Source organism: Leucoraja erinacea, chromosome 23 (genome assembly GCF_028641065.1).
Source record: "Leucoraja erinacea ecotype New England chromosome 23, Leri_hhj_1, whole genome shotgun sequence".
Lineage (NCBI taxonomy): Eukaryota > Metazoa > Chordata > Chondrichthyes > Rajiformes > Rajidae > Leucoraja > Leucoraja erinaceus.
Window position 1 is genome coordinate 17,510,780 of NC_073399.1, and position 25,954 is coordinate 17,536,733.

Genomic DNA, 25,954 nt, shown 5'->3' on the forward strand with positions numbered 1-25,954 from the left:
CCAAGTCACACCAGCTTCTCATTTTCACCCTACAAACAGTTTACAATGGCCTGTTTCCATTATCATCGTTACTTTTTTGCATACCTTTCATTCATTGTTCTTTATCTCTCCACATCACCATCTATATCTCTCGTTTCCCTTATCCCAAACCAGTCTGAAGGGTTCTCGACCCGAAACGTCACCCATTCCATCTCTCCAGAGATGCTGCCTATCCTGCTGCATTACTCCAGCTTTTTGTGCCTATCTTCGTTTTAAACCAGCACCTGCAGTTCTTTCTTACACATGTCTATGAACCTGCCCTCATCGGCCTTCCTGGCTATTTCTTTAAAAAGCTCTAACAATTTCATGAGACATTGTCTCCCACACACAGAACCATGCTGGACAAACAGTATTGCCGCATGGTGTCCTCTTGCACTGCAGCAGATGCAGGGTCCAGTATGGTGCGAGCAGATTGACACGGGTGCCAATACTGCTGCCGAACCTCAACGTAAAAAAGGGTCTGCATCTGCTCCAGCACTTTTCATTTTTATGTAAACCAGCACCTGCAGTTCCATGCTTCTTCAATGTACGTGGGTTTGGCTTCTCTGGTATCTGTGCTTGTTGCGATTCCCCAAGTTGGCAGCATCACCTTTCTGTCTGAATTAGTCTTTCTGAACAAGAACAATTTCTGAATTCTTCACCATTACAGAATCATACTTCACCCTGAAGCATGGTCTCAAGCAAATAAGAAAAAAAAGCATAAAAAGGAATGCAAAGCAAAAGAAATGTGAACAAAGAAGCATTATAAGTACTGTGAGCACTTTTGGGCCCCATATCTGAGGAAGGATGTGCTGACTCAGAAGAGTGTCCAGAGGAGGTTTACGGGAATGATTCCAGGAGTGAGTGGGTTAACATATGATGGGCCTTTGACAGCACTGGGCCTCTACTTGCTGGAGTTTAGAAGGTTGAGTGGGGACCTCATTGAAAGTTACAGAATATGAAAATGCATAGAGTGGATGTGGAAAGGATGTCTCCACTGGTGGGAGAGTCTAGGAACAGAGATCATAGCCTCAGAATTAAAGGGCGCTCTTTTAGAAAGGAGGTGAGGAGAAACCTCTTTAGTCAGAGGGTAGTTAATCTGTGGAACTCATTGTCACAGAGGGCTGTGGAGGCCAAGTCAGTGAATATTTGTAAGGCAGAGATAGACAAATTCTTGATTAGAACGGATGTCAAGGGTTATGGGGAGAAACATAGAAACATAGAAAATATGTGCAGGAGTAGGCCATTCGGCCCTTCGAGCCTGCACCGCCATTCAATATGATCATGGCTGATCATCCAACTCAGTATCCCGTACCTGCCTTCTCTCCATACCCCCTGATCCCCTTGGCCACAAGGGCCACATCTAACTCCCTCTTAAATATAACCAATGAACTGGCCTCAACTACCTTCTGTGGCAGAGAATTCCAGAGATTCACCACTCTCTGTGTGAAAAATATTTTTCTCATCTTGGTCCTAAAAGATTTCCCCCTTATCCTTAAACTGTGACCCCTTGTTCTGGCAGAAGGCAGGAAAATTGGATTAGGAGGCAGAGCTCAACCATGATTGAATGGCAGAGTAGACTTGATGGGCCGAATGGCCTAATTCTACTCCTATAACTTGTGAACGTGTGACCCGAAACGTCACCTAGTCCTTTTCTCCAGAGATGCTGTCTGACCCTCTGAGTTACTCCAGCTTTTTGTTCCTATCTTCGGTTTAAACCAGCATCTGCGGTTCCTTCCTTTCCCTTTCACGAGGAGCCTCTCATTGCAGTCCAGAAGCAACATAGTAAGTAGTGAACAGTGGCATCTCAAGTAAAAAAACAAAAAAACCTTACCATAAAATATTTCTTTTTGGCCAGTTCAAATCAGGAAACTTTTTAATAGAAACGTATTCATTTATTAATTACTGCGCCGGTTTAATTTATTATGTGAGGCTTGTCACAGCAGCAACATTTTACAAATCACCCTGTCACACCAAGGCAATTAGTAAGGACCTTTAGCAACATGAGAATGCATTGTGAAACCTTCATAGATCATGCACAGCAAAGCACTCTCTGTATTTGCCTACCATAAACCACTCCAAGAATCCACTCACTGTGTGTATTGGGTGGGGCCTCTTCATTGCACTGCTAATCTAAAATTCAATCTGAAACGTCTTGTTAATGAACCTTTTCATCTCCACATTTGCTTTTGAGGAGAGCAGTAATGATTTATCAAATAGTCATACAAGTCCAGGAGAGAGCCAAGAGAATTCACGTCGCCTCTAAACGATGGTGATATTCTCCAGCAAACTTTATAAACCCAAAGATTTATGGTTTCACTTGTAAATCAGCCCAAGTGCACACTGAGATCGCTACTTGGCAGAGTATAAATTTCTGATGGAAACCTTAAGCAGGGAACTCAAGCCTATTCTGAAAGATAAAAGATTTCATTTACTCATACAAATCTTCAGCAATGTTCAATTTAGTATGATACAACCACTCTGGTATTCCATGCAGCGTCCAAAAGCAATGGCATTAACTACACTGTATAATTTTACCTTACAACTTCTCGCAGTGTCCTTAACTCGTACAAGATGAGTAAATGGGGGATATTTCTCCTTGAAATGCCAAATACATCTTGAGGTTTACATGTTGAAGGGAACTGCAAATGATGGTTTCACACGGAAGATAGGTACAAAATGCTGGAGTAAAGGGCCTGTCCCACTTACGCAATTTTTTTTTGGGTGACTTGCCGGCACCAGTCATAATCGCAGCAGGTCTCCGAAAATTTTCAACATGCTGAAAATCCAGCGGCGACCAGAAAAAGGTACGACTCTTTGGGCGACTACTCACGACCATACAGGCGTCACCCCGCGACATTTAACCTATATCTTTTCTCCAGAGGGGCTGAGTTACTCGAGCATTTTGTGTCTATCTTGACGTTTAATGTGTAAGAAAAGAATCCCCCAGATGGAACAGGCAAACTTTTCCCATTTAGGCACATTACCACACTAAAATTTGCAAAACACCGCAACAATTGCATGAAAACATTTCACAGCCAAATTATGTTTGTCAGCAAACCAGAGCGGCACGGTGGCGCAGCAGGAGAGTTGCTGCCTTTACAATGCTTGCAGTGCCGGAGGCCAGGATTCAATCCCGAATGTGGTGCACTGAGTTTGTACGTTCTCCCCGTGACTGCGTGGGTTTTCTCCGAGATCTTCGGTTTCCTCCCACACTCCAAAGCCATGCAGGTTTGTAGGTTAATTGACTTGGTGTATGTGTAAATTGGCCCTAGCGTGTGGAGGATAGTGTTAATGTGCGGGGGTCGCTGGTCGGTGTGGTCTAGCTTGGCCGATGGGCGTGTTTCTGCACTGGATCTCTAAACTACACTATTAGAATGTGTTATCCCGTGGATAAACCCGTTCCCCTTCACACTGACAACGAGACTGTTGAACAAAAGGGATCATGCAAATCCAGGATATGACGGCATCGTTCACAAGGGGACATGCTTCTTTAATTCTGTTCAACAAGGAGTGTTTTGGAAAGTCAGTTCCTTTCAGAGGAAATTAGATGTTCTCATCGGTTTGACCAGAAATGTCATACGGTACACTTTGTGGCACTGATACAGGGTAATGAGTTGTAATTAATCTATCTGAATCACTAGCACAAGAATCACTGAAAATACTGCATGTATTGTATGTACACATACAGAAACGGACTTACAAATGCATACGCACAATAGGTTTAGGTTTACTATTTTCACATGTACTGAGGTACAGAGAAAAGCCTTTTTTCCCCCTGCTATCCGTTAATCAGATAATACAATAAATAATAAATAGAATCAAGCACAACATCAAGTATAATGGGTAAAATAAAGGGAGAGATAGCAAAAGCAGAATATGCATGCGCATTCACAGGCACACAAGTAAAACATGCTTCCACACACACACACACACACACGTGCACACAGATACAATGACACGCACTTACAAACATATTGTGTTTACTCAGATGCGTGTGCTACATAGACACACGCTTACACATGCAGGAATCTGTGTTTACACTTGCACACAAAGCAAATGTGGTCCTGGGGCAGTAAACCATTTTTGCTGCAACCATTTTGAAAATGTAAGGCAGCATCAAGGGACTAAAAAAAGCAATGGTAACGTTTAATTAAAGGGAAATAGGTTGGCAACTACATTTTAGAATTATGGGAACAATTAAGTAAATTGTTCTTCATATTTTAAAAATATTGACTTCTTGTTCCTCATTTGATATCAATCTTTAAAAAGTCCTGTATTTTAAATTGCCTGGAAATGCCAAATGCTTGATCTTCAATTCCTCTCACTTCTATTTTAATAAAAAGATGAACAATATGCCGGATGCAACTGTAAATTCTCTGCCTGTCTGCCCTTTGATGTTCTGCACATCTGCCCTTCTGCTCTGCTGCTTGACTCCCCATTGAGCCTAGCACTGGTTCCAGATTGATCTGAAGGGTTAGATACACTTCGCATCAGCCCAAGTGCTGTATTTTTAGCACAACACCATTCATTAAGTTTACTTTAGTTCAGTTTAGAGATAGAGCTGAAACATAGAAACATAGAAACTAGGTGCAGGAGTAGGCCATTCGATCATGGCTGATCATCCAACTCAGTATCCTGTATCTGCCTTCTCTCCATACCCCCTGATCCCTTTAGCCACAAGGACCACATCTAACTCCCTCTTAAACATAGCTAAAGAACTTTCCTCAACTACCTTCTGCGGGAGAGAGATTCACCACTCTCTGTGTGAAAAAAGTTTTCCTCATCTCGGTCCTAAAAGATTTCCCCTTTATCCTTAACTTGTGACCCCTTGTTCTGGTCTTCCCCAACATCGGGAACAATCTTCCTGCATCTAGCCTGTCCAACCCCTTAAGAATTTTGTTCAAGAAGGAACTGCAGATGCTGGAAGATCGAAGGTACACAAAATTGCTGGAGAAACTCAGCGGGTGCAGCAGCATCTATGGAGCGAAAGAAATAGGCGACGTTTCGGGCCGAAACCCTTCTTCAGACTGATGGGGGGTGAGGGGGAGAAGGAAGGAAAAAGGGAGGAGGAGGAGCCCGAGGGCGGGGGGGATGGGAGGAGACAGCTCGAGGGTTAAGGAAGGGGAGGAGACAGCAAGGGCTAGCAAAATTGGGAGAATTCAAGTTTGTATACTAATCTCTTATGTGGGACCTTGTCGAAAGCCTTCTAAAAGTCCAGATATAACACATCCACTGGTTCTCCCTTATCCACTCTACTAGTTACATCCTCGAATTTTTTTTTTAATTCGTCAGACATGATTTACCCTTCATAAATCCATGCTGACTGTCCAAAGATTTCACCACTTTCCAAATGTGCTGCTATCCCATCTTTAATAACTGATTCTATCAGTTTCCCCACTACCGACGTTAGACTAACTGGTCTGTAATTCCCCGTTTTCTCTCTCCCTCCCTTTTTAAAAAGTGGTGTTACATTAGCTACCCTCCAATCCTCAGGAACTACTCCAGAAACTACTCCAGAGTTTTGAAAAATTATCACTAATGCATCCACTATTTCTGGGGCTACTTCCTTAAGTACTCTGGTATGCAGCCTATCTGGCTCTGGAGATTTATCGGCCTTTAATCCATTCAATTTACCTAACACCACTTCCCGGCTAACCTGGATTTCACTCAGTTCCTCCACTTCATTTGACCCCCGGTCCCCTGCTATTTCCGGCAGATTATTTATGTCTTCCTTAGTGAAGACAGAACCAAAGTAGTTATTCAATTGGTCTGCCATGTCCTTGTTCCCCATGATCAATTCACCCGTTTCCGACTGCAAGAGACCTACATTTGTTTTAACTAATCTTTTTCTCTTCACATATCTATAAACGCTTTTGAAGTCAGTTTTTATGTTCCCTGCCAGTTTTCTTTCATAATCTATTTTCCCTTTCCTAATTAAGGCCTTTGTCCTCCTCTACTGGTCTCTGAATTTCTCCCAGTCCTCTGGTAGGCGACCTTTTCTGGCTAATTTGTACGCTTCATCAGTTTGTATGCTGAAACAGGCTCTTCAGCGCCACCGAGTCCAGGCCGACTAGCGATCCCCGCACAATAACATTATCCTACACACACTGGGGGTAACTTACAATTTTATCAAGCCAATTCGCCGATAAACCTGTACGTCTTTGGAGTGTGGGAGGAAAGCGGAGCTCCCGGAGAAAACCCACGCAGGTCACGGGAAGAACATACATACTCCATCCGGACAGCACCCGTAGTCAGGCTCGAACCCGGGTCTCTGGCACTGTAGGCAGCAAGTCTACCGCTGCACCGCCCTAGGAGAGATTCAGTTCTGCCTCGCTGTTTAGCTTAGAGAAACAGCGAGGCAGAACAGGTCCTACGGCCCACCGAGTCCATGACGACCATCGATCCCCGTACATTAACACGATCCTACACACCTGGGACAATTTACAATTTGAATGGGATTGCCGACCTTCATTCATCAGATAATTTCAGTGGGGTTTCTTTTTCTTATTTTTTCTGAAATCACTTTATATTTATAATTAATATGACCCAATTAAAGGGTTATCATGTTTTATTTTTCTCAAATTATTGAAACTGATTTAAACTGAATATCGGATTTATTTACAAAATGTATTTGAAAATATATTTGACAGCAAAGTGGAGTCCTGCTATGCAATGCATCCCATGACTTCATAAGTTAGAGGAGCAGAATTAGGCCATTCGGCCCATCAAGTCTTCACCACCATTCATTCATAACTGATCTATGTGTAGGAACTGCAGATGCTAGTTTAAACCGAACATCGACACAAAAATCTGGTTTAACTCGGCGGGCCAGGCAACATCTCTGGAGAGAAGGAATGGGTGATGTTTCAGGTCGAGGCCCTTCTTCAGACTGGTTGGGGATAAGGGAAACGAGGGCTAAAGACGATGATGTAGAGAGATAAAGAAGAATGAATTAAAGATATGCAAAAAAGTAATGATGATAACGATGATTTTAAGACAGTTAGATTTAGCTCTTTAGGCTGAGGGAATCAAGGGATATGGGGAAAAAGCCAGAACGGGGTACTGATTTTGGATGATCAGCCATGTTCATATTGAATGGTGGTGCTGGCTCGAAGGGCCGAATGGCCTACTCCTGCACCTATTTTCAATGTTTCTCCCCATAACCCCCGACACCCGCCATCCGCTTCTGTAACAGGAATAAGCGGCAGCAAGATTAGTGAGGGACCAAGCGAGAAGTGAATATATAAGTGCATAAAGTGTGATATTGCTGCCCACAGCTAGATGACTGGGACGGGGAGCTAATACGATCTGCATTAAACCTGCTGAATCAGCCCAAACTGTCCCTGTTGATAAGAAATGTACCTTTGACACCTCAAATCTCAATGATTAATATGCTGTGGACATCCCTCTGGCTACATAGACACAAGACCTGTTCTCATCAGGGGGTGGTGAATCTGTTGAATTCCTTGCCACAGAAGGCTGTGGAGGTCAGGTCCGTGGGATATTTTCAAGGCAGAGATAGATTCCTATCACTTATGACCTTACAACTGTCACATTCGCTGAAGTATATACACAGTATCAGCATAGTTCTACCACTCAAGGAAGACTCTCTCTAACTTCTACAGGTGCACAGTAGAGAGCATGCTGACCAGTTGCATCGTGGCTTGGTTCGGCAATTTGAGCGCCCTGGAGAGGAAAAGACTACAAAAAGTAGTAAACACTGCCCAGTCCATCAACGGCTCTGACCTTCCTTCCATCGACGGGATTTATCGCAGTCGCTGCCTCAAAAAGGCTGGCAGTATCATCAAAGACTCACACCATCCTGGCAACACACTCATCTCCCTGCTACCTTCAGGTAGAAGGTACAGGAGCCTGAAGACTGCAACAACCAGGTTCAGGAATAGCTACTTCCCCACAGCCATCAGGCTATTAAACCTGGCTCGGACAAAACTCTGATTATTAATAACCACTTTCTGCTATTTGCACTTTATCAGTTTATTTATTCATGTGTGTATATATTTATATCATGGTATATGGACACATTTATCTGTTTTGTAGTAAATGCCTACTATTTTCTGTGTGCTTAAGCAAAGCAAGAATTTCATTGTCCTATACAGGGACACATGACAATAAACTCACTTGAACTCACTTGAACTTGAACTCTCTATGCAAACTGATCAATGGTCAATGGTTTCTTTATTGTCATGTGTACCAGGAGGTGCAGTGAAATATATTTATTGTATACGGCTCAGCAAGACTGTCCCAGTACATGAACACATTCGCCCCAGTTAGTGCGGTGTGCACAGAGCAGCCTGCAGAGTGCACATGCTGGAGGTGCCATTCTGATCACTGTTCATTGAGAAAGTACTCTTCGTAACCAATCAATTTGTGCTTTATTATCTTCCCCCCAAAAAATGTAGTGAGAAATATTTACAAGTCAGCACGGATGAATCTGTACATTGATACGTCATTCTTTGATATCGGAGCTTTGCCTGCAGTTATGTATCACTAATTAAGTTTTAATTCAATTTATCATGCTTAACAGACATGAAAAATGTTCCGATAAGCTGGTGATCCTGAAGATAGCCTCTGTGGCTGTGACCAGCAGTCACTTAAACGCAGTTAGTTGCAGCTTGCAAGGGAGTTCATCTGTCTGAAGAAGGGTCTCGACCCGAAACGTCACCCATTCCTTCTCTCCCGAGATGCTGCCTGTCCCGCTGAGTTACTGCAGCATTTTTGTGTCTATCTTCCATTTAAACCTGCATCTGCAGTTCTTTCCTACTCATCCTTTCCTCTAATGTAAACCCTAGACTTACAAACACAATGTGATCCAGAGGGACATTTCACCCACCAGGTCCATCAATTCATTCCCTTGCCATCCCACATTTTCCTTTGCCCTGCAGTTTATCTTTTCCTCAAGTTCTTATCCAAACCCATTCGGAAAGTCAAAACAAGGAACTGCAGATACCAGTTAGCAAAAGAAAGACACAAAGTGCTGGAGTAACTCAGCAGGTCAGGCAGCATCTGTGGAGAACGTGGTTAGGTGACATTTCAGGTCTGGAAATTGTATTTTAGTCTAAAGAAAGCTCTTGATCTGAAAGTTTATCTATCCATGTTCTCCATAGATGCTGCCTGACACCGCTGAGCTCGTCGGGCACTTTGTGTCTTTCTCCTTACTTAGGAACATCCTCATGAACCCTCTGAATTGGTCCCAATTAAATAATATCTTAACTCAAATATGGGAATAAAAACTGTTCCCAGTACTCCAGATGTGATCTTGTGATCAGTGCTTTGTACAGTTACCGGTCCGCATCACTTCCTTTAAGCTCCAACCCTCTTGCAGGAAGAGGCATCATTCCGACAGAGTTCACTATCACCCTGCTAACCTACTAGGTTTCACACAGGATACTAATTCCCTTTTATTATGCCACTTTCTGCAGTTTTTCACCATTTAAATAACACGGTAACTGTTCTTATTGCCCACCAAAATGAACAACTTTGCATTTACTCATTTTCTCCATTTGCCAAATATTTGCCCACTCATGTACCCCATCAATACTTCTCTGCAAATAGTTTGTACCACCCCCCCCCCCCCCCCCCCCCCCCCCCCCCCCCCCCCCCTTTCCTCTTGCAATCGCACTTATTTTGTGCTATGCACAAATTATGTCTATTGCATATTCTTCTTCTAAGCCTTCGATATACATTGTAAAGAGCTGTGAACCTGTCACTAATTTCTGTGATAACACACTGGTCATAAGGTTGACAACCTGAAAATGACTCTCTTATCCTCAGTATAAACAAAGAACTGCAGATGCTGGTTTCTACTAAAGGTAGACACCAAGTGCAGGAGCAACTTTCTCAGCAGGTCAGGCAACAGCATCTCTGGAGGACAAGGATAGCTGATGTTTCGAAAGGTCCTGACATGAAATATCACTTATACTTTTCCTCCAGAGATGCTGCCTGGCCCACTGAGTTACTCCAGCGCTTTGTGTCTATCTCCTATCCTGAGTTGCAGCTTCCTGCCTACTAACCAGTGCCCTATCGATACCAATATATTAAGATATACCTTTACATAGTGACTTGATCATTTGTGCAGCACCAAATTCATCCATTGGTTCCACTTTATCCACTCTGGTCAAGATTGCCACCAAACACGTTAATAACGTTGTCGGATATGATTTACGTTTCATAAATCCTCGCTGACTCTCTGCATTTTGGATTATGATTTTAGTTTGGAGATACAGTGTGGAAACGGGCCCTTCAGCCCACCGAGTCCATGCCACCAGCAATCTCCGCACACTAAGGCTATCCTACACACACTAGGAACAATTTACAATTTTACCTGGCCAATTCGCCTACAAGCTGTATGTCTTTGGTGTGTGGGAGGAAACTGGAGCACCCGGAGAAAACCCATGCAAGTCATCCAGGCCAGGCGACGTAGGAGTCATTAGCCCTCGTAGTTTGCTACATACTCATGATGGTAATGCACATAATCCCTCTCTTATCTGATTTATTTGAATGAATGAAATGATGGAAAGATACAACATGGAAACGGGCCCTTTAGCCCACGGCAGCTATTGATCACCAGTTCACACTAGTTAGACGTTAGACTTCAGAGATACAGCGTGGAAACAGACCCTGGGGCCCATCGAGACTACACTGACTAAACTCACATGGTCACAGGGAGAATGTGCAAACACCACACGGGCAGCAGTGAAGGTCAGGATCAAACCCTGGTGGTGTGAGACAGCAGCGCTATCAGCTGCACCACCCAATGCTCATAGTATCTTCCACTGATGCAAAGTATCCGTAATTTCCTTATTCCCCATAATGATTTCCCCAGACTCTTCCTTAAGGATTCCTTTGTGTACTGAAAAAAACATGCATTGTTTGTTTTACATTACGTGCCAGTTTGCTTTTATAGTTTATTTTCTCTGTCTTTATTATTAAGATCAGCTGGACAATACTTAAGGGTCTCTGGCCAGTTTCAGACTCCCAGCGCCCTCCCAACATGCATAATCAATTACATCCAGTCTTAAGTGAAGTACAGTTCAAAAACATGACATCAAATTTTCTAGTCTTAGTTTCGGCATGCTGTTTTGTTTAGTTTAGAGATACAGCACGGAAACAGGCCCTTCAGCCCAATGCGTCCACGCTGACCAGCGATCCCCGCACATTAACACAGTCCTACACACACACACACACACACACACACAGGTCTCCGGCGCTGCATTCGCTGTAAGGCAGTAACTCTACCGTTCCACCAGCGCGCCATCCTGTTGTTTCCCCCGTGTATTCCCTGGGGCATCTGGCCAGCATATGAATATCTGTTGAGTTTCAGTTACTACACTTGTGTCATCCGCATGATCTCTGGAACTCTCTGCCACAGAGGGTAGTCGAGGCCAGTTCATTGGCTATATTTAAGAGGGAGTTAGATGTGGCCCTTGTGGCTAAGGAGATCAGAGGGTATGGGGAGAAGGCAGGTATGGGATGCTGAGTTGGATGATCAGCCATGATCATATTGAATGGCGGTGCAGGCTCGAAGGGCCGAATGGCCTACTCCTGCGCCTAATTACTATGTTTGTATGATGATGATATCTAACCACCACAATAGCCATGGGTGTGTGAAAGGGAGGAGAGGAGTGGCTAAGGGAATAAAACAGTCATGAGTGGGAGTAGATTCAGACAGATGGAATCTAGCTGCTGTCTATGCCAGGATCTACGCTGCACATCTTTCCTTTTCCAATCGTATAAATCACAGTGAATGAGGCACAAGAGGAGTTGTGCTTAAGTTTCCTGGCAACGCCTAGTGCAGAGAACATGTCAAACCAAAGGAACGTGAGAGAGATGGGCAGGTTTGTGTAGAGGAGAGAGCGTGGTGGGATACCATTCAATGCAAAGAAATATGAGGCATCATAAATCCTCTTGTAGGATGGAGGAATATGAGGAAGCAGACATGACACTAGAGATCTAATAGGCCATAAAAGAACACGCAATTTTATATTCAATGTCTCAATAGAATTTAAAGGAAGTTTTTATATGAGATTTCCATCAGGTTGCAGTTTTATGGGTAACTCTGTGCATTAAGTGGCGGCACAGTGGCACAGCTGGTAGAACCGCTGCCTCCCAACGCCTCCCAGCAGCAGAGACCAGGGTTCAATCCTGACCTCGGGTGCTCTGTATTTGTGGAGTTTGCACGTTCTCCCTGTTACTGTGTGTTTCCACCAGATGCCCTGGTTTCCTCCCACATCCCAGAGACGCGCGGGTATGTAGGTTAATTGCCCTGAGTGTGGCAATGCCCAGTGGATGAGAAGGTGGGATAACATAGAACTAGTGTGAACGGGTGATCGATGGTTGGGTGCCCAGTGGGCCAATGGCCTTTTCCCCCATGCTGTATCTCCAAGCTAAACTAAAAAAATATAGGATCATAGTACAAAATAAATTAAGATTTCTATCAATGTCAAGCAGATAAATATAAAGATGTGTATGCAAATGCATGAAACATTTGCAATAGATAAATTAATGACAGATATAATGTGATCACATTTACAGAGACATGGTAGAAATATGAACAAAGCTGCATGCTGGTTTCAAGGCAAATTGATATTTCAAAAAAAGAGACATACAAGGATAAGCATGGGGATTGGCTTTCAGGATTGAGAAGTGGAGATAGCTCTTCACCCAGAGAGTGGTGAACCTATGACATTCTGTATGACGCACGGTGATGGATATATTTAAGAAGGAGTTAGATGGATTTCCAGACAGAAAACATATCAAGGGGTAATGGGGAGGGAATGGATATGGTAGACAGATAAAGGATCATCATGGGTTGTATTAATTCACTGAACAAGCTCGAGAGACTGAATGGCCTGCTCCTCGTCCTAATTTCTGTTTCTACCTAATATGCTCGACACGTTAGCACATGTGTATTAAATTCTGCAACCGATTTTCATGGAGTCAGAGTCATACATTGTGGAAACATGCCCATCGGCCCAACATGCCCACACCTACCTACATGTCCCCGCTACACTAATCATACTTGCCTGCATTCAGCCCATATCCCTCTAAACCCGTCCTATCCATGTACCCGTCTAAACGTTGCGATAGTACCTGCCTCAACTACCTCCTCCGGCAGCTCGTTCCATACACCCACCAGCCTTTGTGTAAAAAATGTTAGGTCACTATTAAATGTCCCCCCCTTCACCTTAAACCCATGTCCTCTGGTTCTTGATTCCCCAACTCTGGGCACGAGACTGTGCATTTATCTGATCTATTCCTCTCACGATTTAGTACACTTCTACAAGATCAACCCCTCATCTTCCTGCGCTCCAAGGAGTAGAAGCCTGGCCTGCTCAACCTCTCCCGAAAGCTCAGGCCCTCGAGTCCTGGCAACATCCTTCTAAATATTCTCTTCATCTGCAGTTCGACTTCTGACCAAGTGTACAATACACAGCTGCTACTATATCGCACGCTTTGCACGTGTGATCCGAGGCAAAATTCAGTCCTTTTTTTTACTGTTAAGATACCAGTCACTGAAGTATTGTTCTCATTACCAGTAAATAACGGGAGTCTGTATGTTTGTGCACTATGAAAAGCAATGGTTAACAATGGATGAACACATACCACGTATCATTGTGAATCTGCCTCAGCCAATTGCACCAATACAAAGACAGCAGAAAGCATGCAAATACAATGTAGCAATGCAACTCATGTAACAATATGTAGTGGATAGGAATGGGATGCACTACTAATTGCAGCACCGATGGTATCTACAGTCGACAGAACTGATCAAGCAGCATGTCGGCAAAATCACAGCAGCCAGACAAATTTAATTGCTACTGTAGCAGTTTTACACCCAAGTATGCGGACAATATAACATTTGCAATTTTGACGAAATGGAGGCAGGGGAAGAGATTGAATATCATCAAGCAAGTGCACTACTTTTGAAGAATTCATGTAATTTCCAGAGTCCTGCTCTCTCAAGAAAATGAATCTGATCCCCGAATCCATCAGCGCAAGAAATGCTACCTTTTGACATCAACAGGATTATCGTTAACTTATATCATATTATCCAGAGATAATCGTTATTGGTTGCGTTTAGAAACCCAACGTGATTTTGTTGACACTCGCACCATTTGTGGGTCACTGCTGTGCGCGACGTTACTTGATGGTCGATTCGCTGCGGAAGGCTGTGCACAGCCAGGCTGCGGTTCAAAGAACTCCATGCCAGAGTCATGCTAAGAATAAATCCTTCAAGTGCTCTGTTTCCAGCCCTCTTTTGTGAATGTGTGCGGGGAATCCCACGGGGAGTAATATTATTAGGCGCAGGGCCACCAGCTGTCTCACCGCCCACACTCTCTGACACTCCAGCTGAAAGTGGGAAGCTCTGTTTAACGCAGGTTCATTACAAGGAGAGTTGCCGAGGCTGTCCAGGGGTGCGTTTGGCTTACCTTCGTGGGAGTGGGAAAACCAAATCTGCGACGTCGCTGTGTGGGGATTGCGGAAGGCGGGCTCGGAGGGGGAGGACGTGGGTCCCGAGGGATGAGCAGGTGCTGACCCCAAACTGCTGGCGAGGAAACTTCCCATGAATGTGGCTGACGAGTTTCCCATCAGTGCGTTGCCTGGCGTGTCCAAAGAAAAGAGAAACAGCAACAGAGTTAGTTTGTTTGTTCGTCACACTCTCTCATAAGCTCATATGCGATTCGAGCAGAATTAGACCATTCAGCCCATCAGGTCTACTCCACCATTCAATCATGGCTGATCATCTTTCCCTTTCTCCTTCCTTCTCCTGACTTAAGCCCAGACACCCCTACTCCTTTCCCACAAACTACCTAGATTCTCTCCATCCCTCGAGTTTGGGTTGTTCACCCTTTCCTACAAACTACCTGCACTCTCTCCTTTCCTGGGGATGCAATGATGAGACTTTATAAGGCCGCATTTGGAGGAAGGATGTGCTGACAGTGGAGAGGGTCCAGAGGACCTTTATGAGAATGATCCCAGGAATGATTGGGTTAACATATGATGAGTGTTTGACAACACTGGGCCTGTACTCGCTGGAGTTTAGAAAGTTGAAGGGAGACATCATTGAAATTTAGCGAATAGTGAAAGGCTTGGATAGAGTGGTTGTGGAGAGGATGTTTCCATTAGTGGGAGAGTCTAGGACTACAGGCCATAAAGACGTACCTTTACAAATGAGATGAGGAGAAATTTATTTTATCAGAGGGTGTTGAATCTGTGGAATTCATTGCCACAGATGGCTGTGGAGGCCAAGTCAATGAATATTTGTAAGACAGAGATTGACAGATTCTTGATGAGTACGGGTGTTGGGGGTAATGGGGAGAACGGCACGAGAATGGGTTTAAGAGGGAAAGATAGGTCATCCATGATTGAATTACTCCACCATTCAAACTTGAAAACTTGATGAGCAGAATGGCCTAATTCTGTTCTTATAAAAACATCCTACCATTAACAAGCGTTATGCTTATGCTGCTGCACTCCCTTTGAGCAGCATCTGCACACACACAGAGAACCCTTACAGATCAATAGCCTTTCTGATGAAAGATTGAATAAGTCACACGAGACACTAATTCCACGTCTCTGGCCACATTGCCTGATCAGCTGCATAGTTCCAGCATTCACCAATTTGACCTAAGGCCAGATTGGTCGCTGCCACTTTTAACTCAGAGCCACCACTACCACCATTCTTTTAAGGCAGAGATAGATAGTTTCTTGATTAGTACAGGTGTCAGAGGTTGTGGGGAGAAGGCAGGAGAGTGGGTTAGGAGGGAGAGATAGATCAGCCATGATTAAATGGCGTATTGATGGGCCGAATGGCCTAATTCTACTATTCCTTATGACCCTTTTAATTTAATTTAGTTTAGTGATACTGTGCGGAAACAGGTCCCACGCCACACCGAGTCTGCGCCAACAACGGATCCCTGTACACTAACACTATCCTACACACACACAGACACGAGGGACAAGTTACAATTATTCAAAGCCAATTAACGTAGGTCTTTAGAGTATGGGAGGAAACGGGAGATCCTGGAGAAAACCCACGCGGGTCACGGGGAGAACGTACAAACTCTGTACAGACAAGCACTCGTAGTCAGGATCAAACCTGGGTCTCTGGCTTTGTAAGACAGCTACTCTACCGTTGCGCCACCATGCCTTTTTGCCCATCGTCTGGCCATTCAGTCCGAAGAAGGGTCCCCAACCCGAACCATCACATATCCATGTTCTCCTGAGATAATGCCTGACCTGCTGAGTTCCTCCACCACTTTGTGTCTTTTTTTTTTGATAAACCAGCACCTGCAGTTACTTGTGTCTGCATTCTTTTTGAGGTTTTGTAAACAACAAACATAAGATCTGCTTCATTATCGGCCTCTGCAAATTGCCCTGAGTGTGTAGGGTGGATGAGAAAGTGGGGTAACATTGATCAGGTATGAACAGATAATCAATGGTCGACATAGACTCTAGAATACAATAGAATAGAATGCAATTTATTGTCATTCAAACCTAGGTTTGAACAAAATATAATTTCTACAGTTTTGTACATTACAAAACAATCCAAGACCCACACTTAACACAGTTTACATAAACATCCATCACAGTGAGTCTCCAACATCTCCTCACTGTGATGGAAGGCAAAGTCTTTATCTTTTCCCTTTGTTCCTTCTCCCGCGGTCCAGCAGTCCAGCTGCAGTGTCGAGGCGAACTGGGGCTCCGATGTTAAAGCCCCCGGCGGGCGATGGTAAGTCCTGAGGCCGTTTAAGCCACGCCGGGCGATGTTAGGCCCCGGCTCCATGTCCTTAAACCCGCGATTCCAGCGGGAGAAGTCGCCGTTGCGGAGCTCGGAAAAGCGGTCTCCCACCAGGGACCTGCGAGCTCCCGATGTTCCCGTCCACCGGGTCTGCGGCCGGTGCCTCCGAACTCCAAAAGTCGGGTCGCAGCCGCACGCCACCACAGCTCTTCCCTCTCCGAAGTCGGCCAGCTCCGCGATGTCAGTTCCGCAGGCTCTGCAACTGGAGCCCTCAGGTTAGTCCCGGCCGGAGGTCGCCGCCGGCTCCACGATGTTAGGCCCAACGACATCCGAGACCCAACAGGGAATAGTCGGGTCCCCGCACAGGGAAGAGATTTAAAACGGGTTCCCCAACAGCCCCCCACATATACACAGCTAAAAAAATAAATAAAAACTAACTCAAGACATACATTTAACAAGACAAAAATAACAAAAGACAGACGACTGTAGTCGAGCCGCTGCCGTTAGGCGCCGCCACTAACTTTCCCTCTGTGGGCCGAAGGACATATTCCATGCTGTATCTCCAAACTAAACTAGACTAAAAATCATGGGGAAAGTACATCAACGATTCCTTTCGGAATACGAGGTTCATTGAAAAATAGAGTTAAAAAAACAGCAACATATTTCGCAGCAAGATTGAAAACAAAATGGCTGGAAATAGACAAAAAAATTGCACAGTGGTTGGGCTCAGGGCAACAAGAGACAGAGGGAATGAACTGTTCATTCCCTCTGCATTTATATAGGTTCGTCATTGAACTGGGTGTTGTTCACTGATTACACTTCCTTCTGGTATGATTAGCAATGTACCTTTGAATCATTGGGCTTGCTCCATGTTTGTCACTGCAGATATTTTTATGATCTGGAAGGCACCGTAGCCCCGCGGTAGATTGCTGCCTTACAGCGCCAGAGACCCGGGTTCAATCCCGACTACAGTTGCTATGTGCGAAGTTTGTACATTCTCCCCGTGACCGCATGGGCTTTCTCCGGGTACTCCGGTTTCCTCTAGCACTCCAAAGATGTACAAGTCTGCAGGTTAATTGGCTTGGTAAAATTGTAAATTGTCCCTAGTGTGTGTGTGTGTGTGTAGGATAGTGCTAGTGTGCAGGGATCGCTGGTCGGCGTGGACCCGGTGGTGGACTGAAGGGCCTGTTTCCGCGCTGTAACTCCAAGATAAACTAAACTCATTTTTACAAATGGGAACAAAAAGCAGGGCAGAGACAAAAAAAACTAAAAGAAATCTAGTTTAAGAATAGGTCATCTTGTGATGCACTGTGGCAGTGGAAGCTACATGGTTAATGCTTAAAGTGAAGTGTAGCTTGTATCATATGTCCCACTTTTGCTGGCTTGGTTTCAGCATGGATACACAGGGGAAGAATGTGTTTTGCCATATTCAGACGTCCATTCTTCATGTGGCCTCGGGCTAAACTTGTACTCTAAAACGCATCAGCCAGCTTTTACAACCATGCAATATTTTAAGAATGTTCGTGGGAAGCTTGCCTTTGGGCCCCCAGCAGAACCTCATTGTATCTAACATTTGTCAGACAGTATCTTCTCTATCCGAGGAAGCTGAGTAGGCGCTAACACACCAGATGCTTTTATTGAAAAATTTAAGCAATTATCATTTTGCTGCAAGACTGCAAGTGGTTATAAATGAGGGAGAAGGGTCAACGGGTAAAAGTCATGAAGGAATTCAGCCCTGCCACTTCTTACGTCCATTTGCCATTTTCCACGGAATGTAAATGCTGCAGACCTGGGCACATTGGCTGGTTAGTGTCTGCTGGCACTGTGGTGGGATGCATCAGTTCACTGTCTATGGGCGAGAGAGAGAAAGCGAGCCAGTGATACCGGATAGTGAAATGGAGCCCAGCCACGCGGAGGAATGTGCAACATGTACTGTAGGCCTCTCAAATATTAGAGCATGTCCACACACAGGACACAGACTCGCAGGACATTCACACGCAGGACAAAGACCCAGCCAGCCTGGCTCACTTACCGGCTCATCTTAAATTTCATCTGTTCCCTACGCTTCTCGTCCCACCTGCCTCTCCATATTTTAGATTAGTTTATGTTTAGTTTAGAGATGCAACGCGGAAAAAGGCCCTTCAGGCCCACACAGTCCACGCCGACCAGCGATCCCAGGGACAATTTTACAGAAGTCAATTAACATACAAAAAAACCTGCACGTCTTTGGAGTGTGGGAGGAAACTGGAGCACCCGGGGAAAACCCACGCGGTCACAGGGAGAATGTACAAACTCCATGCAGACAGCACCCGCAGTCAGGATTGAAGCTGGGTCTCTTGCTCTGTAAGGCAGCAACTCTGCCGATGCTCTACTGTGCCACCCCAGTGTATCTCTATACTCATTTTCTCAGATGACTCCTTCATGTTTTGAATCATCAGCCGATTTGGAAACTGTGTCCTGTTCACCCAAGTCCGAGTCATCAAAAACATTGGGAAAACTAGTACTGGTCCCTGGGGAATGCCATTATATATTTCCCTCTGGTTTAGTTTAGCGTAGCTTAGTTTAGAGATACAGCACGGGAATGGGCCCCGTGTCTGCACCGACCAGCGATACCCGCACATTAACACAAGTCCACATACAAGGGACAATTTACACTTATACCAAGTATACAAACACAAGCCAATTAACCTACAAACCTGTATGTCTTTGGAGCGTGGAGGGGAAACCAACGGGGTCACAGGGAGAACGTACAAACTTCGTACAGACAGCACTAGTGGTCAGGATTGAACTCGGGTCTCGGGTGCTGCAAGCGCTGGAAAGGGCCTGTCCCACTTGGGCGCGTCACTGTCACGTGAAAATCGTCTAGCAGTACGACAGTCGCCCGCCAAGTGCTCGAGGGGCCCTGCTTCTTTTGGGAGCCGTTTGCGATGTCGTTCGTACTTAGTCTGATCTCCGTGGCAAGGATTCTCCCAGTGAAAAACTACGCGCGCTTTATACCCGGGTGCTCATGTGGTGCGGCGCTCAAATGGCGTGCCGACGGCGTATGGGCGGCTAATGGTTACGGACGTTGATAATAAATTAGCATAGGCAATGTTCGTGCATCACCGTGCGTATCCATGCATCACCACATTCTACACGTACGCCATCAGTACGTCAGCGTGCGCAAGGGATACGTCACGCAGATGGCGAGCGAGTATTTTGAGCATTCCAAAATCCTGGGGTGCCGCACGTCACTGCATACGCCACCGCACCTCATCAAACGCCATGTGCTCATCACGCCACGCCAACCAATTTTTAGGATGTCGTGTATTGACGTGCAAATGACGCCCTTAGTGGGACAGGCCCTTAAGGCAGCAACTCTACCGCTGCGCCACCATGCCATGGTCTGGGTAACAATCTCTCACTACTTCTCCATTTCTTGTTACTTGGTTAATTTTCTATTCATGCTACAGCCCCCTTCATTCCATGTCTCATATTGTGCTTTGATCGTTTGCAACCCCGACGGTCCGAACATATTTTCCAACCTTGTGTTTGAGTTTAGTTTATTGTCACGTGTACCAAGGTACAGCGAAGAAATTTGCACACGTTCTCCTCACACATACACTTGTCCGTCCACCTAGTTTTCTTCCTCCTTTGCCAGTCTGATGAAGGGTTTCGACCAAAATGTCACCTATTCCTTTTCTCCAGAGATGCTGCCTGATCCGCTGGGTTAATCCAGCATTTTGTGCATATCTACTGTGCAAACCAGCCTCTGCAGTTATGCACTTTCTTCCTCCTATGTTTGTCTTTGCCATCCCCTCCCCGACTTAGTTTCAGTTCATCCTTTCTCACATCTGGTTCCAACTAACACGTAACATCCTTTAGTCAACCGTCCCAGGTTTATTCCCATCTGCCCAACATCCCCTCCACATCTGGCCCCAATTATCACTCCCCCATCCAATCCCTTTCATAAAACTATAGATTGGGTGGCACGGTGATGCAGCGGTAGATCTACTGCCTTACAGCGCCAGAGACCCGGGTTAGATCCTGACTATGGGTGCTTGTCTGTACGTAGTTTGTGCGTGCTCATCGTGACCTGCATGGGTTTCCTCCAAGCTCTTCGATTGCCTCCCATACTCCAATGGCGTACGGGGGGGGGGTGGTGTGGGTGTGGGTGTGCGTGTCTAAACTGAAGTCAACTAAACTACATATGGGCTGACCTTCCTCTTCCCTCCCTGTCCTGACACGGGGTATTTCCCCCCCCCCCCCCCCAAATTGATGACTTGCATCTTTCCCTTCCATAGACAGTGCTTGACCTGTAGAGTATTTTCTCAGGATTGAGTGTTTTTGTTCATTTATTCCAGTCTTCAATCTTGAATTTATCAAATGTTTGTTTTGGTTTTTTTTTTGCAAATCCATACATACCACATGGACCACATTTCCCTCATCAACCCTTTTTCCATCTCCATCAAGTACTCCTTCAGATTAATTAGACAATTAGCAAATCATGTCAATTTTCTTTGATTAGAGTCAAGAATGTTTAATTGTCATCTGAACTGACAACAGAACTATGACATTTTTAGTTGCAGCAGCTGAACAGGCCTGTAAGCACAACCCACACAGACAAATATAATAACCCCCAAAAAATTAAACAAACTTATAACGGTGATACTAGTACAAAACAAAAATGTCCTTTGTGCAACCAAATACACTGTCCCAAAAAAAATCATTTTCTGCTGATGTCACAGGTCGGCACAGTGGCGCAGAGGTGGAGTTGCTGCCTTACGGCGCCAGAGAACCGGGTTCGATCCTGACTATAGGTGCTGTCTATATGGAGTTTGTATGTACTCCCTGTGACCATTTGGGATTTTCTCCAGGTGCTCCGGTTTCCTCCCACACACCAAGCACATACAGGTTTATAGGTTAATTGTCTTCTGTAAATTGTAAATTGTCTCAAGTGTGAGGGATAGCATCAATGTACAAGGTGATCGCTGGCCGGCGCAAATTCGGTGGGCCGAACGGCCTGCTTCCACACTGTATCTCTAAAGTCTAAAAGTCTAAAGGTTAGAGTTATGTAGTGTTCTAGAGCCTGATGTTGGGAAGAAGCAATTCTTGAACCTGCTGGTCATGGTTTTCGGGCTCCTGCACCTTCTTCCCAATGGTCGGAATGGAATGAGAGCATGGTCAGGGTAGTGTGGGTCTGTGGCTGTCCAGACTGCCCAAAGCAACTGCTACTTCTGGCCCTGGTTATTGTTTTTCAAACTTTCCCCTCCACCAAGGTTAAGCTGATTGATCAATAGTTACTGGGTCTATCCCCACGCCCTTTATTGAGCAAGGACTTGCAATTTTCCAGTCCTCAGGCACAGAACTCAAAGGTTCCAGGTTCGATTCTTGCAACCTGAAGAAGTCTGAAGAAGGGTTTTGGCCCGAAACGTTGCCTATTTCCTTCGCTCCATAGATGCTGCTGCACCCGCTGAGTTTCTCCAGCATTTTTGTGTACCTTCGATTCTTGCAATGGCCACTGCAAGTCTTTCCTTCCTTCAGCAGCATTGCCAGAATTGTTTTAGGATCCAAATCAAGCAGAGTTAAGACAGCACTGCTAAGATTCAGATTCCTGATTTCTATCAGTTGCCCATAATCCTCTCAGTGGTTGATTAACCAGCCAGAAGTCACACTCAGCTTCCTTATCAAGATGGATTGGGAGCAGATAATGGCTACAGAACAGTGGAGGAAGCTGCACCAATCCTAGAACATTCACTCTGCCATTATCTTAACCCTTTGCCTTTACCGAGCATGTGACGTAAGGAATTAACCATAACACCACAGTGTTAAAGCTACACTCTACAAAAACTCTTTGCCTCAAATTAAAGAATAGATAATAAATATTGCAGAGTTCTAACAATTTGCTCGACATCAGGCACCCAAGAGAAGAAGGGTCTCAACCCGAAACGTCACACATTCCTTCTCCCCAGAGATGCTGTCTGTTCCACTGAGTTACCCCAAGCTTTTTGTGTCTATCTTCAGTGTAAACCTGCAACTACAGTTCTTTCCTACTCAAAAGAGTTGCCTTTTAGACTTTGGAGATACAGCGCAGAAACAAGCTCTTCGGGCCAGCGAATCCACACCAACCAGCGATCATCCCGTACACGAGCACTATCCTACACACACTAGGGGCAATTTACCATTTTTATCGAAGCCAATTAGCCTACAAACCCGTACGTCTTTGGAGTGTGGGAAGAAACCGGAGTAGCCTCATGCTGTCACGGGGAGAACGTACAAACTCTGTACAGACAGACACCCATAATCAGGATCGAATCCATGTCTCTAGTTCTATAAGGCAGCAACTTTACTGCTGCACCACTGTGCCACCTCAAATTCATATTGGAATCCAATGGATTCAAGTATGCTGGCTCATTGTAGGGTGAATTATTTTTATGGTTCACTCATTACAAAGTTGAACAGCAATATGTCCCCATTGAAAGTTTTTCCCCAAGCAGGTAACATCAAACCTCCCACAGAGAAGTGAAACTATCAGACGCATATACTGATTAACGAGTTCATTAAGATCCCTCCCACCTTTACTACAAATGATTCTCATGGTGGTTTAGAAAAGCCTTTACTCTAGTGTCTCCATGCCTTGAGGGTGGGTGTCAATGGATGCAGCTTAGATCAAAGGATGAACAGCTATCAATAAGTGAAGAGAACAGAAATGTGAAACTGCATTTTAACGTAGGCAAATGTAAGGTCATCTATGTTTGAACCAGAAGAGTACAGAAAAGTAACCTGTTCTCTATTTTGGGGCAAAACCTATAATTTCCATTGCTGGCAATGCCCGCTTATATTTCCCAACCCTAATTGCCCATAAGATAGCAGCAGTGAGCTGCCTTCTTAAATCACTGTTTAAGCTCTTCACTCCATTGATGCTGCCTCACCCGCTGAGTTTCTCCAGCATTTCTGTCTACCTTTGATTTTTCCAGCATCTGCGTTTCTTTCTTAAACTTCACTGCTTGAAATGTTTTCCGGGTATTCGAGTAAAAGTTTCTAGGATCTAAACCCAGCCAAGATGAAGAAACTACAAAGGATTTCTAAGCCAGGATGTGTGTAACCAGGAGGGGAAGTATCCTGTGGTGGTGTTCCCTTGTGCTAGATGCACTCGTGTTTTTTTTTTTAAGCAATGCATTCGGTGGGTTTGGGAAGTGCTGTTGAAGCAGCCTTGATCAGTCTCTGCATCCTCTAAATGGTGAAAAATAAGCAAGAGTAGAAGCTGCAAGTGGATTTGAGATCATTTACAGAGATCAATAAAATATCATGGCATGACTCAGCTAATAATCAATAAGGATAAAGGGTGCATGTATATGTGGAGGACTGGAATACTAGGGCTTTCACATTGTGCTGCAGCTAAATAACACTCCAGTTAGCATTCAACTGGAGTACTGTGCGCAAATAGTTTAGTGATACAGCACTGAAAAAGGCCCTTCGGCCCACTGAGTCTGCGCCGACCATCGATCCCTGCACACGCTAGGGACAATTTACAATTTTTACCAAATCCAATTAACCTACAAACCTGTACGTCTTTGTAGTATTGGTAGAAACCGCAGCATCTGGAGAAGCGGTCATGAGGAGAACATACAAACTCCATACAGCCAGCACCCGTAGTCAGGATCGAACACAGGTCTCTGGCGCTGTAAGGCAGCATCTCTACCGCTGTGCCACCGTGCCACATGGGCACCAAATCTCAGATAGAATATGTTGGCCTTGGAAGGAGCAGAGTGTATATACCAGTGATACTGTATATGGATTGCAAGGGTTAAACTAAAGTGATATCAAAGTTAACACACTCAGATCTTATTTCCTGGGTTTTAGAAAGATTGGGGGGAGAGAATTGATCTAAATATTTGATATTCGAGAGGATTGAAGAATCAACATAAATCTTTTCTGCTCGTTGGTCAAGGAGCCACAATATAAAAATTAGCACAAAGGTATTCAGGAGTGAAGATAGGGAAAACTTACACATCCAAATAAGGGTAGGAATTTGGAAATCACTTCTGCAATCAGCATTTCGTACTGTGTTCATCATTAATGTTCAACTTGTTTCCCTAAAGCTATTAGACTAGTAAACACTACAACCTCCAAATAAACTCTGAACTATATAGACTCAGGGCATTGGTTTTGTTTTTTAGCACTATTATTGTTTGTTTGGTCTATGTGTGGGTATGTATGTGTCTATATATACATGTTTGTATATATGTGCGTGCGTGTGTGTACTATATATATATATATATATATATATATATATATATGTATACACACACACGCACATATACAAACATATATAGATGTGTGTGCATGTGTGTGTGTGTATATATATATATACACACACACACACACATATATATACACACACACTATATATACACACACACACATACACACACACACATATACATACACACACACTATACATACACATATACATACACACACACACACACACATGTCTATCTATCTATATCTATCTCTATATCTATGAATATACACACACACACATATATATACACACACACACACACACATATACATGTACGTACACACACACTGTTTATTATATTTTTTACAGAGTACTATGTTTACATGATAATATGGCCTGTGTGGACAAGTTGGGCTGAAGTGCCTGTTCCCACACTATATCACTCTATGACTACATTATGTTGTGCTGCGGCATGTAAGAATTTCATTGTTCTGTTCAGGACATTTGACAAATTCGACATTTGTGGAATTCTCTGCCACAGAAGGCAGCAGAGGCCAATTCACTGGATGAATTTAAAAGAGAGTTAGATAGAGCTCTAGGGTCTAGCAGAATCAAGGGATATGGGGAGATGGCAGGCACGATTGTGGATGGTCAGCCCTGATCACAATGAATGGCGGTGAGGCTCGAAGGGCCAAATGGCCTCCTCCTGCACCTATTTTGTTTGTTTCTATGATTCTAACACGCTCGACACTTCTTGAGACAGACAGCTGTTTTATTAATGAAAGGCATGGTCAGAAAAGGAACAATATATGGACTTTTTGGTATTTGGATGGCGCAGGGAGAGGGAGAGAGATGGAGTCTGGATGGTAACTGGAACCCATGCATTGCATGAAGTCTGGTCACAGATTGCACTGACTGGAAGGAGAGCAATAGGGCCTTTCCCT

General features: G+C 44.5%; 1 protein-coding gene across 1 annotated transcript in view; it reads right to left on the reverse strand.

The window, feature by feature from the left end:
- bahcc1b (BAH domain and coiled-coil containing 1b) overlaps positions 1-25,954 on the reverse strand; it is a 275,740-nt gene that overhangs the window by 197,067 nt on the left and 52,719 nt on the right. Inside the window, 1 exon segment of the mRNA XM_055653977.1 lies at positions 14,472-14,642. Within this exon segment, the coding sequence (XP_055509952.1) occupies positions 14,472-14,642 (171 nt within the window).